Genomic DNA, 13,672 nt, shown 5'->3' with positions numbered 1-13,672 from the left:
CTCTCTCTCTCTCTCTCTCTCTCTCTCTCTCTGCCCCTCGTGGGATTCTCTCTCTCTCTCCCTCTCTCTGTCCCTCACTAACTTGTGCCCTCTCTCTCTCTCTAAAACAAACAAACAAACAAACAAAAAACAAATAAAAAAGAAAGTTACAAATAAGTTGAAAGTAACTGAATGGAAAAAGATCATGCAAAAAGCAACCCTAAGAGAGATGGAGAGAGAGAATCCCATGAGGGGGCACAGAGACGTGTAACATGGGTATATCCTTTGCGGTTTGGAGACCTGCATATTCAAATATGTCCAAAATATTATTACTGTACCTCCCAACTTTGTGAAGTAGACAGCATCAATTTTATCATCCCAAATTTACATTTGATAAAACTAAAGTTGCAACGTTTATTTATTTTTGGGACAGGGAGAGACAGAGCATGAACGGGGGAGGGGCAGAGAGAGAGGGAGACACAGAATCGGAAACAGGCTCCAGGCTCTGAGCCATCAGCCCAGAGCCCGACGCGGGGCTCGAACTCACGGACCGCGAGATCGTGACCTGGCTGAAGTCGGACGCTTAACCGACGGCGCCACCCAGGCGCCCCGAGTTTCAAAAAGTTCATACGTAAAAGTGTTTCAGTCTCAGCATCCCTATGAAGTAAGTAATGTATCCTCTTTTCCAGGTGACAAAACTGAGGAAGAAGTTAAACCACTACGTGGTGAGCGGGTTCAAACTCAGGCAGTCTGATTCCAGAATGTGTATTTTTGTTTTGCTTTTCAGGACTTTTTGGGTTTGTTTTGTCTCATTTATTTAAGAGAGACAGAGACAGCATGAGTTGAGGAGAGGCAGAGAGCCCACCGTCGGGCTCGAACTCACGAACCGTAAGATCACGACCTGAGCTGAAACCAAGAGTCGGATGCCTAACTGACCGAGCCACCCAGGCGCTCCTTGCTTTGGTTCAGATTAAAGGAAAGCAAAATGACATGGGCCACGCAATATGCATTTGTGAACTGAATATGGCCTTGGGCCACCATTTGAAGCCTCCATCCTGGAGTCAGAGGGACACGGGTTTGAGTCCCAGGCCTGACACTTATCACATGTGTGGTCTTGAGCAAAAGGTCGACATCTACCTCACAAGGTTCGTGCGAGCCCCTCGGGAGGCACGCAGGTTCCCCCTCCAATGTAGCCATTGCCCCCTGGCACAAAGGAACTCAATAAAAGTGTGTTGAAATAATAGAATTCAAGCTTCTGGAGCTAACCTCATTTCTCCACAGTTCTGGGAAGTAAATTCGCAGAAGCAGGAAGAAAAGGAACCTTGCAGCCCCCACACTTACAGTCATTGCCCTCCATCACCTCGCAAAGGGATCGGCAAGAACAAATTGTGATAAGTTCCACGCAAGAAAAGAACACCTTGAGGGAGGCTTATAAACGGCATATATATCAGACTGGGGGTTCAGGGAGAGTCACTGTGTGGAGGTAGATAAAATATTGGTCCAATGCAAGGGAAGCAATACTCCTACCGCACTCCCACTGGTCAGGCTACATATAGAAAATGGTATTCTATTTTGGATGCTGCATTTTAACAGGAACAGAGTCAACCCTGCACTCATCCAGAAAAGCGCTATCCCAGCTGATGAGAGGTTTAATATGCACCATAAATATTCAGGTCCCTCATCCAACAAATATCTATTGAGTACAAAACACTACTTGATACTAGAGAGAGTTTAAAAATAAAGACACCAGGGGTGCCTGGGTGGCTCAGTCGGTTAGGTGTCAGACTTCGGCTCGGGTCATGGTCTCATGGCTGGTGGGTTCGAGCCCTGCGTGGGGCTCTGTGCTGACAGCTCAGAGCCCAGAGCCTGCTTTGGATTCTGTGTCTCCCTCTCTCTCTCTGTCCCTCCTCCACCACCACTATCTCTCTCTCTCTCAAAAATAAATAAACATTAAAAAAAATTGTTTAATGTAAACATTTAAAATAAAAATAGGGACACTAGCATTGTGGCCTTCTGGAAATTTTACAACTTAGTAGGGAGGGCAGGGTGAGTCCATAAGGAAATAGAATGCAAAGTTGACGTTTGCCCCAAGACATAAGAAGGATAGATACAGCACGTACAGGTGTGGTAGGTGCAGCATCTCATAAAAGGGGGGTATTTGAGCTAATTCTGGAACTGGAAAGGATTCCTTTTACTGAAAAACCCATGCCACCTAAGGAGAATCCAAAATAGCAGTATGAGCGGAGGTACGTACAGAAGCAGGGATGTATGCCAGTGAGAAGTCCAGTTTGGCCAGAGCAAAAGGTTCATCTAGGAAGTGAGCCCAGAAAAATAGATTTGGATCAAAGTAAGTAGGGCCTTGGATGTTGGTAAAGGAATTTGGACGTTATTTGGTAGTTAATGGGAGGAATTAAGAATTTCTAATGAGGAACATTGTAATGAACACTGCTGTTCTGCCTGGTCAGCACTTTCTGGGGCTAGGGCCCCAATTTTCTTTTTTATTAAATGTTCTTAAACATTTATTATGAGGGAGAGAGAGAGAGAGCATGAGCAGGAGAGGGGCAGAGAGAGGAGACACAGAATCCGAAGCAGGCTCCAGGCGCTGAGCTGTCAGCACAGAGCCCGACACGGGGCTCGAACCCACGGACCGCGAGATCATGACCTGAGCCAAAGTTGGACGCTTAACCGACTAAGCCACCCAGGCACCCCTAGGACCCCAGTTTGCTGTGGGAAACCCATCCCTTCCCCAGCCTAGTTCAGGTGACACAAGTAGAGATAGCTAAACCCTCAGTTCCACATTGATTGGTTCAGGGATTTTTTTTTTTTTTTAACATTTATTTATTTTTGAGAGACAGAGCATGAGCAGGGGAGGGGCAGAGAGAGGGAGACACAGAATCAGAAGCAGGCTCCAGGCTCCAAGTTGTCAGCACAGAGCCCGACATGGGGCTCAAACCCACAAACCATAAGATCATGACCTGAGCTGAAGTCGGAGGCTTAACTGACTGAGCCACCCAGGCGCCCCTCACTCTTTCAAAAATAAATAAGTAAACTTAAAAAAAAAAAAAAAAAAAAAGCATGGAAGATTCCTGCTTGATACAAACCTTATAAGGGCTGAAGAAAGGAGACTAAGTCAATACAATAGTAATAGGACAATACAATAGTAAAGACTAAGGAACTGGGAGCGCCTGGGTGGCTCAGTCAGTTAAGCTTCCCACTCTTGATTTCAGCTCAGGTCATGATCTCGAGGTTCGTGAGTTCAAGCCCTGCGTCAGGCTCTGTACTGACAGTTTGGAACCTGCTTAGGATTCTCTCTCTCTCTGCTCCTCCTCCGCTCACACTTTCTCTCCCCCACAATAAATAAATAAACGTAAAACAAAACAAAAGGCTAAGGAACTGTTAGATTAAAGGAAATGAAGGAGTCATAACAACTAAATGCAACATGTGATCCTAAATTGGATCCTGAACCAGAAAACGGAGGTTAGTGGGACAATTGGCAAAATCTGAAAAAAAAAAAAAAAAAAAAAATCTATAGGTTAACTCTACTGATGTTAATGTCTTGATTTTAATAATTGGATTGTGTTAAAAAAATAAGCGTATTGTGTTTATTGACACTCTTAACATTTGCAGAGCATTGATGAAGGGTATGCGGAAATTCTTTGAACTATTTTTGCAGCTTTTTGGTAAGTTCTGAAAACATCTAAAAAGTTAAAAAGTAAAAAAATTAAAATATGAAATTTGGGTTTGATCAACAGTAGAGGCGATGGCCTTGGGAACGCCGATGGTAATAAATTGGCAAGGACTGGGCTGGATACAGAGAGGAGTGGAAAAGGAGACAATATCTGGGTTCAACGCTGAGAGCATTGTGGCCCTACTCGCCGCCACAAGCACAATCTGGAAGACAAGCAGGTTTGAAGTAGAAAGGGCACATTTCACAGGATGTGCTGAATTTTAAGTACCAGCAAGCCTCCAGGTGAAGCCGTCCAGCAAACGCTGAAACTTTGCAACTGGGATTAAGGGCAAAGACGATGCTAAGGACAGACGTTTCCATAAAGGAGAAAGTTGACAGCACCGGAGTATGATGTGACCAAGGGTGACACTGTCGAGGAAGGAGCCCAGTGGGGCAGGCAGTGCTGACCACAAAGATTTCAGAGAAGGGATAATCATCTGCAGAATGCTTATGCCAGAGGAGGGATGTTTGAGTACGGTTCATATCAGAGATACGAAGAAGTGTCGAAACAAACAAGAAAACTCTGTCAGAGGTTTTGGGGGTTAAAAAAAAAACCCTAGTTCTTAAATCTTCATAAATTATTAAATGTGTTTTGACTCCTATTCCTGAACACTGGCTGCCTTCTTGGATTGTGCTGACTGGTTGAGTTGGTAGAAATGGGAACATTCACTGGTGCTCTTCAGATGTTACTCCCTCGTTAATTAATGTTCAATAACACTCTTCAAATGTTACTCCCTCGCAAATTACCCACTGGCCTCTCTTGGGACCTTAACAACACAAATAAGGACTGGTTTAACATTTAATCTGGGTAGGGGCGCCGGGTGGCTCATTCGGTTAAGTTTCTCACTCTCGGTTTTAGCTCAGGTCATGATCTTATGGTTCATGAGTCTGAGCCCCACATCGGGCTCTCTGCTGTCAATGCAGAGTCCTCTTCGGACCCTCAGTCTCCCTCTCTCTCTGTCCCTCTCCCCAGCTTGCACTCTCTCACTCTCTCAAAATAAATAAATAAACTTAAAAAAAAAAAGACCTGGTCTGGGTAGATTCAGAGGCTAGAACTAAGCCATATATGTGGCAGTCGTTAGAAAACCTCTAACAGTGCAGTGAGCTGTGAGATAATGAACTGTCTGATGGAGAAAATTATTCCTAAAGCTCCTTCCAGATCAGTAGTTCAGTAAGCTTCTGGGTTTGTGTTCCTGTTAAATGTTCAGAGTATCTGCTTCATATGGCTTCTGTGAGGAGGACGGAAGATAAAGTACATTAAAGTGCCTGGAGCAGAATAGCTGTTCAGTCTTTATTAGTCAGATACCAATCTATGAAATAGACCAAGAAATCCCAAGGAAGTACCAACCTCGGCCACTAGAGGGGGATTTCAGTCACCCTCCTTTAAAAGACACTCTCAGATACCGCTTGATGGGGCAGACACCCCCTCCCGATGCACCAGCCTTTCCTCTGCCGGGAAAGCCAGTCCCACTCAGGAAACCTGGCTCCACGCTGAACTCCATGGTGTTTTCTCTGAGTCATTATATTCTCCCACAGTTGCCAAATGATCTGGCAAAAGTCCCTCAAAGGCTTTTACTGCTTACTGAGTAACATCCAAACTCCCTGCCTGAATCCAAAGCCTTCCTCAGTGTGGCCCCAACCCACCTCTCCAGCCTGAACTCCCTTCAGTCCGTTATACTGCGGCCACACTGGACAAATCAGCTCCTGCCTATATGTCGGGGCGCATGCAGCTCCTTCTTGACGCCTTCCCTCTATCCTGACCTTCTGAAACCGTACTTCCTTTTCAGGAATGTAAATGTACCTCCCCCTTAACTCCCTTCTTACTTCTCTAGAAAAGAGTGATCTCTCCCACCGTTGAGCTCCCACACCATATATTATATCCATCTATCTTGTATTTCATTGATTTATGTGCATCTTGTGTCTTCAATAGATTAGGAACTCTTTGGGTAGAGAGGCCAGGGAGTAATCTGCCCAGGATCACACAGCGAGTAAAGACAGGATTCTAACCCAGAGAATCCAGAGAGCTCTTGCTCTTAACCACGAATTCACAGCTATATAGTAACCTTTCATCAACCACAGTGCCTAGCTCAGAGCTTTGCACACAGGGCTATGCGATAGCTTATCAAATGTATAACTAAAAAACAAAAAACAAAAACCTCCCCCAAACATTGATCTAATTAGCATCTCTTAAACCTTCACCGACTCCTGGGCTATTGGGAACCAGCAACTGAGTCTCATTAATCTGCACTACAGTGCCTGGCTGTAGATCTAATTATGAGCCATTTCAGAAGCATAATTACTGTTCCATTTGGTTTCTTGATCTGTAATGCATATAAGGATCTACTCCCAGCTTCTAAGGGATTAAAAAAAACCCAACGTGATTACTTTCTGAGGCCTGAGAGATGTGTTTTGTGAAGTTTCAGCTCACATCTTTTCTGTGAAGTCAGGGGAGCGGACATGGTGGTCCTTTCTTTGGTTTTAAGTCTATGATTCTGGGAGATAGGAAGGAATAAAAAAGAGCCTCTGCTTCTGCGTCAGAAGATACCATTTTGAGTCTCAACTCCCCAACTCAGATTCCCCATCTGTAAAATTTGATTCATCCGGTCAAAAAGCTTTGAATATCTGAGTGCCCCGCAAGGGAGGGGCAGTACAGTACAGAGCAAGGCAGAAGTGGTCCCTGCTCATCCTGCTAAGAAACTCGGTGGACACCTATAGTGTGGGGTTGTCCTGTGGAAGAAACTCAAGTGGTCAAAGTATGGTGTAAACTACAAACTCTGGTACCAAATCAAAAGCTGATGATCTTGACAGGATCCCGGTTTTGTCAAGTCCAACGACAACAAAGCTTATCTCTTTTGCTGTTTTGGGGAAAAGCCTGATAGTGTGTTTTAACCAAACCTAATCAACACCGCGCGCAGCTTTTGTGACTTTCTGCGGCAGTTCCACGTAAAGGTGGGCTGAGGTTATCTGTCCTCACTTCCGGCACTGGCCGGTTGCTGGGAGAGGCCAAGTTCCTAGCCCACTCCCGCAGGCCTCGGTCAGTACGCCGTCAGGCTGGGAGCCTGGGCCCCTGGGTTCTCCAGCGGTCAGTCGTCTGACTGACTCCCAGTGACCAGACCCGGCTCAGGCGTCATTCAATGACCTCATCCGTGAAAGGCAGGCCACATCCGTGAAGAAGCCTGGCTCGGGGAGGCCACCCTCCAGAGCTCTGGGGAGGGTTCCCTTAAGGTTCTATCTCGAGCCCCAGGCTGCAGCAGAGCTGGCAGGGCCAGGCGACTCTGTCCCGGTCCCCGGGCCCGCGTACACTCTCAGGGTGGCTCTGGGGAAGGTCACCGGGCGGACCTGCCGGCTGCTCCGCGTTCGACGGGAGGCCTCGGACCGTGTCCAGACGGCCCCCGGGAGCCCCTAGACTGCCTGGAGCAGCCGGAGCGGCGGGGGTCGCTGGACCAACGCGGAGCAGGGGGTGAGCCGGGCGCGCTCGGGCGCAGGTCACGTGGCGGGCGCGGGGGCGCGCGGGGGCGGGGCCTGGTGCGCGCGGCTCCGCGGGTGGCAGGGCGGGCGGGAAGGGGCGGGGCCTCGGGCGGGGCCGCCGGGGGGAGGCGGGCGGGCCGGCGGGAGGGGAGGAGTGGAGATGGCGGCGGCGGCGGCTCAGGGGGGCGGGGGCGGGGAGCCCGGGGGAGCTGATGGGGTCGGCCCGGGGGTCTCGGGGGAGGTGGAGGTAGTGAAGGGGCAGCCGTTCGACGTGGGCCCGCGCTACACGCAGCTGCAGTACATCGGCGAGGGCGCGTACGGCATGGTCAGGTGAGGGGGCGTTCCGGGGGGAGGGGGCTCCTGAGGATGGGGGACCGGGAGGGATGCCGAGGGCCTTCTGGGCCGGGGGGACTCCCAGGGCCCTGAGGAGGCGGGGGCTTCGGGAGGCTGGGGGGAGTCCCACGGAGGGGACCTTGGGCTGCTTTCTGGGGGAGCGGCGCTGCGTACGTTCTAATGGGAGGGGGCTTGGAGGCCGCAGAAGCGCCCATTCCGTTGTGAGGGGAGGGGCATCTGAGTGTACGTGGGGGAGCTGTGGGGCCCTCGGGGACCCTACGGACTCGGGGAGAGGCGGAGAAACTAAGTATTCTTGGGGAGGTGATATCGTCAGCGAAGAGCGAGCGAAGGACCCTACTCTGGGGAGAGGATGCCTTGGATTCTCCCAGTAAGGCCTGCCAAAGAGTTTGGGAGAGAAGAGCAGAGCTCAGGGCTGGACAGGGTGGGGCAGGCCTTTGGGCCTGGGGCCAGGGGCCCAGTGAGCCATGAGGGGTCCAGGAGTGCCCCCTTGCAACTTTTAGGAGGGATCCGTGAGCTCTCTCATCCCCACTGTGTGCTCTGGGCCTTTGTTCATCTGGAAAGAGCTCTCCTGCCCAGGTGCCTCGCCCTAACACCCGTGTCTGTCTCAGCCCTTCTTTCCGGTCTCTCCTATGACTCCCTCCTTCTCACTGTGTGTGCCTCACTGTACATCCTCCACTCATGTCCCACCCCCTGGACCTGTCTTGGGTTGAGGGAGCCCATCCTGGATAGGGGAGGATGAGAGGTCAGGGCAACTAGAATGGACAGGATTGAGGCAAGGGGAAGTCAGTGAGCGGTCAGTCTCTTCCTCTGTTTGTGAAGTCACTGAAGGGCTGCCTGGCTGGTCCCCAGCTTTCTCCCTGGAGATCCCAGGCCTTCACAGCAGGAAGGAACCAGCATTGTTTATGACTTGGCCAGAATCCTCTCTTGCTCCCTCCCCTCCCTGCTCAGGCCTGGGTGGGGCCCCCAGGCCCGGACTCCCCCTATGTAAGGCCACACCGACAGCATCTCTCTGGCCCCCTCAGCTCAGCTTATGACCACGTGCGCAAGACTCGCGTGGCCATCAAGAAAATCAGCCCCTTCGAGCATCAGACCTATTGCCAGCGCACACTGCGGGAGATCCAGATCTTGTTGCGCTTCCGCCATGAGAACGTCATTGGCATCCGGGACATTCTGCGGGCGCCCACCCTGGAAGCCATGAGGGATGTGTATCCTTCACCTTGGCCAGATGGCTGGCCAGGCATGGCCTCAGAGCTGGGCTGGGAGAACGTTGGCTTTCTTTCTGTTTCCTTCTTCCCTGCCGCACTCCAAAACAAACCCAGTAAATGAAACTTTCCAGCAGAAAAGAGGCCACAGAGTGTAAGACGACTGGGAGGCCCGAGGTGGATCCTGGCCTGCCGCAGACAGGCTGTGTGGCCTTGGGCAAGTCTGTTCTCCATGCTCTGCCTCATTTGGAGGGGAGGGAGGGGAGGGCTGGGCTCTATGGGAGCTTTGTCTTTTGACATCTGCAGTTCTGTGACGTGATCCGGCCTCTGCCCACAGTCAGTTCTTGTTTAACAGACGATGATTCTTTTCTCTCTGGGTCCTCAGACGGGAAGGAAGGCAGGAAGGAAGAGAACTGCCCCTTTTTTGAGGGCCTACTATGAGTCGAGTGCAGTGCATACCCAGTACTTTGACATTTCTTATTCTACCTCCCAACTGCTGTATGAGATGGGTCATCAGCTCCATTTCAAAGATGAGGAAACTGAGCCTCAGAAAGCCTAAAATCAAGTGCTACCCTTGCTGCCTCCTACCCTCCCCCAGATGAGAACTGTCCTTCTTTCTCTGGGACTTCCTGCTCAGAGCCTCACCCCAGTCACCTGTGGACTTGCACTTTGCCCAGGGAGGGACAGCCTTGCCTTTGTTGCCCTTCCCCCCACCCCCACATTGCTTTCCTAGCTCGCTGTCCACTTCCTGCCAGGCTCTGTTGTTAGCAGCTCGTAGCACCCATCACCTCTCCCCACCCAACCCACCCCCGGTTAGTCCCAGTTCCCCACTCAAATGTGGGGATTTGCGCTGCACTGTCTGCAGCCCCCACCGCAAGCCGTGGGCAGGAAACCTCCACAGTCACCCCCAGCTTGCTGTGTGACCTTAAATAAGGCACTGCCTCTTGCTGGGCCTCTTTGTCTCTTAAAACAGCAGGATTGATCCACATGTTTTCAGAAGGCACTTTTGAGGCTGATTCTGAAAGACAGTCCTGAGGGTCATCTCGCTGAATCTTCATAACCACTCTCTGAAGAACCCGTTCTTCCCCCTACTTTACAGAGAAGGAATTAGAGGTGCAGCCAGGTTGAGGTCATAAGGCCAATGAGCAGTGGCGTGGGGGTTTCAGACACCGGCAGGACAACTCCAGAGCATTGCTCTTGACTGTGAAGCTCTCCCGCCTCTTGCAGTTTATTATCCCCGTTTTCCCAGGAGGGAAACTGAGGCTACAGAATTGAGGTACTTCTGCTCAGCGCTCCCCGCTGAGATGCGGCAGGGGGCCCGAGCCCAACTGCTGAGTCTGGGCCTTGTCCAGCTCGTGATAAGGGCTGGCAGATCTTTCGATTCGTAGCTGGAAGGGGACGTAAAGCCTAGACACCAGAGCCTGTTCTTCTTAACCAAGTGTCTCCTGCTGCCCCCACGTGGGGGGTCTCCGGTGCCACCTTCAGCTACATTGTGCAGGACCTGATGGAGACGGACCTGTACAAGTTGCTCAAAAGCCAGCAGCTGAGCAACGACCACATCTGCTACTTCCTCTACCAGATCCTGCGGGGCCTCAAGTATATCCACTCAGCCAACGTGCTCCACCGAGATTTAAAGCCCTCTAACCTGCTCATCAACACCACCTGCGACCTTAAGGTCAGAGGATTAGGTACCTGTCCCTTCTTCCCATGGGTCTGGGGCTTCCAGGCGGCCATTCCGGCCCGCTTGAGTAGAACATCTCAAGCAAAGGGAACATTGTGGGCAGAGGCGTGGTGAGGTGACCGCTTGGGCCTTGGAGGCCTTAGGCACCGAGCTAAGCAGCCTGGGTTGGCCTCCAGATCTGTGATTTTGGCCTGGCCCGGATTGCCGATCCTGAGCATGACCACACTGGCTTCCTGACAGAATATGTGGCCACACGCTGGTACCGGGCTCCAGAAATCATGCTTAACTCCAAGGTAAAGGGGCCACCCATGCCTGAGGGAAAGGGACCAGGTTCCAGAGAGCTCTAGAGCCACCTCTGAGCCAGGCATGACCCCTAGATACAGGAAGTCGGCCCCCAGGCCTAGTCACATGACTCTGGTGCTTAGGCTCTGGAAAGAGGCTGAGCATTAACTCCTCCAGGCCTGTGCCCTCTGCCTCCGTGGCTGGTATTAAGTCTAGACTGGAGTCGCGGCTTGGCCCAAATAGCGGGGCCCTGCTGAAGCTGGCCTAGGAGCCCACTACTTTCTCCTCCTCCCCAGGGCTACACCAAGTCCATCGACATCTGGTCTGTGGGCTGCATTCTGGCTGAGATGCTCTCCAACAGGCCCATCTTCCCTGGCAAGCACTACCTGGACCAGCTCAACCACATTCTGGGTGAGGGGGGCCTGGCCAGCTGAGTGGGGGTGGGGGGACATTAGTGGGAGGTGAGATTTCTTTATAGTCCAGGTACCACCACATGTGGAGCCCCTACGGCATCTCCCAGTATTTCGATGAGATACAGGTACTGTCCCCATTCGATAGATGGGAAAAGCAAGGCTACACCCCACACTTAGGAAGTGCCAACATCAGATTTGAACATAACGACTGCCCAAATCCAGATCTCTTGCCCTTCATCACCATAGTATTGGCTGAGAGATTAACTGTCAGGGCCTAGAGCTCGATGGTGGGGACTCTAGTTTCTCTAGTTTCTGTTCCCAGAAGGGAGAGGAGACCTCTCAAAAAGGCACCTGCCTTACCCACAGGGATCCTGGGCTCCCCATCCCAGGAGGACTTGAATTGTATCATCAACATGAAGGCCCGAAACTACCTACAGTCTCTGCCCTCCAAGACCAAGGTGGCCTGGGCCAAGCTTTTTCCCAAGTCAGATGCCAAAGGTGAGAGAGACGTGGGGGTCGGTATGGGGTAAAAACACAGTGCAGAGGAGGGAACATGAGCCAAGCCCCTGGCTGAGTAGACAGAAACCTGGGCGTGAGAAGCAAAGCAATGCTTCTGGGAACTCTTCCAGCCTCCCTTTTGACCCCTGACTCTTGCCCTTATCTAGCCCTTGATCTGCTAGACCGGATGTTGACCTTTAACCCCAACAAACGGATCACAGTGGAGGAAGCACTGGCTCACCCCTACCTGGAGCAGTACTACGACCCAACGGATGAGGTGGGCCAGCCACCAGCAACAGGGCTGGTGTGGGTAGATGGATGGGTAGGCGACCCTCAGTACCCGGCCTGAGCCTGACTTCTTTACTACCCCAGCCAGTGGCCGAGGAGCCTTTCACCTTCGACATGGAGCTGGATGATCTACCCAAGGAGCGGCTGAAGGAGCTCATCTTCCAGGAGACAGCCCGCTTCCAGCCTGGGGCACTGGAGGCCCCCTAAACTGGACAGACACCTCTGCAGTTTGAGGCCTGGTGAGTGCTCCCCACAGCCCACGCACAGATTCAGCCTACGCCAGTGCGCCCGGCACGCCTCCATATAGTCACAAGCTTGTTCACGCCAATGAGGCGTGTGCATGGTGGCCACAGAAAGGCTAGAGCCTGCCCAGGCCACAGACCTGGGGGCCACAGGTTCTTTACATCCATCTTCCTTTCCCCTAGTCCCAAAGTCTCCCCCCCCCGGGCAACACCCTGCACCCTCCAGCCCCCTCAGGGACCTCAGGCCCCTCTCTCCCATCTGAGGGACAGCCAGAGTTCGGCTCTCCCGGTATGGGCAGAGAGGCAGGTGGGGCAGTAATTGCTTTGGGAGGAGCCAGCACCCGGCCTGACCCAGATGCCAGGCTTCCTCACACCTGGTGCCCGGGTCAGCGGTTTGCACACCCACCCACGCAGGGCTCCTTCCTCGAGTCTCCTTTCCACCTTTCCCGCCAGCCGCAGCTTGATGGAAGGAAGGCACACACACCTGGGCTCAAATTCCAGCCCTGCCCCTTAGTAAGAGCTGTGTGATGTTGTGCGAGATACCTCACTTGCCGGTGCCTCAGTTTCCTGGGGAGAGTCCTGATGACGAGAGCAAACATAGGGCACTAATCATTGGTCCGAGAGGCTTATGTGTATTAACGCATTCAGCCCTCCAGCTGTCCCTTGAGATAGGCACCGATGTTATCATCCTCATTCGCAGTCAAGGAAAACAAGACACATCCCAGTCAGCCGTGAGGAACAAATGAGGGGACTTGAGGTCAGGGCTCTGGCAGGTCATCTGGTGGGTGCTAATGGCTCCTTTCCTGCCTGCCTTTCTGTTTAGGCCCTGCCTCCTGCCTGCCCCTCCCCTGCTGGACTGTTAGAAAATGGACACTGTGCCCCGCCCAGACCCCCCCGGCAGACCGGGTCAGGGCGGAGGGCGGGCCTGGCCACCTTCCCTGATTTTGCTCTGGCCTCCTGCTTCAGGCAGGCCAAGGTTCCCTCCGCCCCACCCCCCTGTCCCTCCCAGGACCTGAGGGGCTTAGGTGGCCCCCCACGCAAACTACCCTCTGCAGCTTGCCTTTGTCTACCCCGGCTATCCCAGTCTCTGGTAGTTCTGGAATGGAAGGGCTCTGGCTGTCCCAGGACCTCCTGAAGGGCAGTGAGGGGATGGGGGACGCTGAGTAAGGGACTCAGGGCAAGCCCTGACCCACTAAAACCCCGCCCCATTTTCCCCGAAGGAATATTCCTGAGGCTCAAGGGCTAGTATCCCTGAGGAGCAGGGCCCAGGCCGAAACCCCCTCCCCCAAAGCTGCCACATCTAACACCCCCTGCTGCCTGTGTGTGTGGGCGAACAGAAGTGGGGCTGGGGGCACGAGGAGAGCCTGGTGCCCCTGCCCACCCCTGTGCCTGTATCTAATATATAAAGATAGAAACGTGTATATGATGGCCCTGGCTCTGTCTGTATCCGCCGATGCCCTACCCTAACCATTACTTTGAGGACTGACTCGCCTGCCCAGCCCCTTCCCAGCGGGGTGGCTTTCCCCAGTCCTGGTGCT

The 13,672-nt window shown here is 52.5% G+C and overlaps 1 protein-coding gene across 4 annotated transcripts; it reads left to right on the top strand.

Moving 5' to 3' along the window:
• The first annotated feature begins 7,310 nt into the window (after nt 1–7,310).
• On the top strand, nt 7,311–13,555 carry MAPK3 (mitogen-activated protein kinase 3). 4 transcript variants are annotated; one of them, XM_045462450.1, is made up of 9 exons: nt 7,311–7,504; nt 8,551–8,733; nt 10,216–10,405; nt 10,588–10,704; nt 10,990–11,104; nt 11,473–11,604; nt 11,772–11,881; nt 11,977–12,131; nt 12,958–13,555. In XM_045462450.1, exons 1-8 carry the CDS (start codon nt 7,335–7,337, stop codon nt 12,097–12,099), a joined length of 1,140 nt encoding a protein of 379 aa, XP_045318406.1. In that variant the 5' UTR covers nt 7,311–7,334; the 3' UTR covers nt 12,100–12,131; nt 12,958–13,555. The 4 variants fall into 4 exon arrangements, with proteins under 4 accessions (XP_045318406.1, XP_045318407.1, XP_045318404.1 ...); XM_045462448.1 differs by lacking the exon at nt 7,311–7,504 and adding an exon at nt 7,505–7,895; XM_045462451.1 differs by lacking the exon at nt 10,588–10,704 and having other exon boundaries at nt 7,321–7,504.
• The last annotated feature ends 117 nt before the right edge of the window (nt 13,556–13,672 follow it).

The sequence above is a fragment of the Leopardus geoffroyi genome, chromosome E3 (assembly GCF_018350155.1).
Source record: "Leopardus geoffroyi isolate Oge1 chromosome E3, O.geoffroyi_Oge1_pat1.0, whole genome shotgun sequence".
Classification (NCBI taxonomy): Eukaryota; Metazoa; Chordata; class Mammalia; order Carnivora; family Felidae; genus Leopardus; species Leopardus geoffroyi.
The sequence above is the reverse complement of the archived record's forward strand: the minus strand, read 5'-3'. Positions and strand labels throughout refer to the sequence as shown.

Bases quoted from the DNA above. Each gene is read 5' to 3' on its own strand.
- MAPK3 (XM_045462448.1), top strand. From the start codon at position 7,558: ATGCCGAGGGCCTTCTGGGCCGGGGGGACTCCCAGGGCCCTGAGGAGG. The intron at 10,705-10,989 runs GTAAAGGGGCCA...CCTCCTCCCCAG, and splicing joins AAATCATGCTTAACTCCAAG to GGCTACACCAAGTCCATCGA. The intron at 11,105-11,472 runs GTGAGGGGGGCC...CCTTACCCACAG, and splicing joins CCAGCTCAACCACATTCTGG to GGATCCTGGGCTCCCCATCC.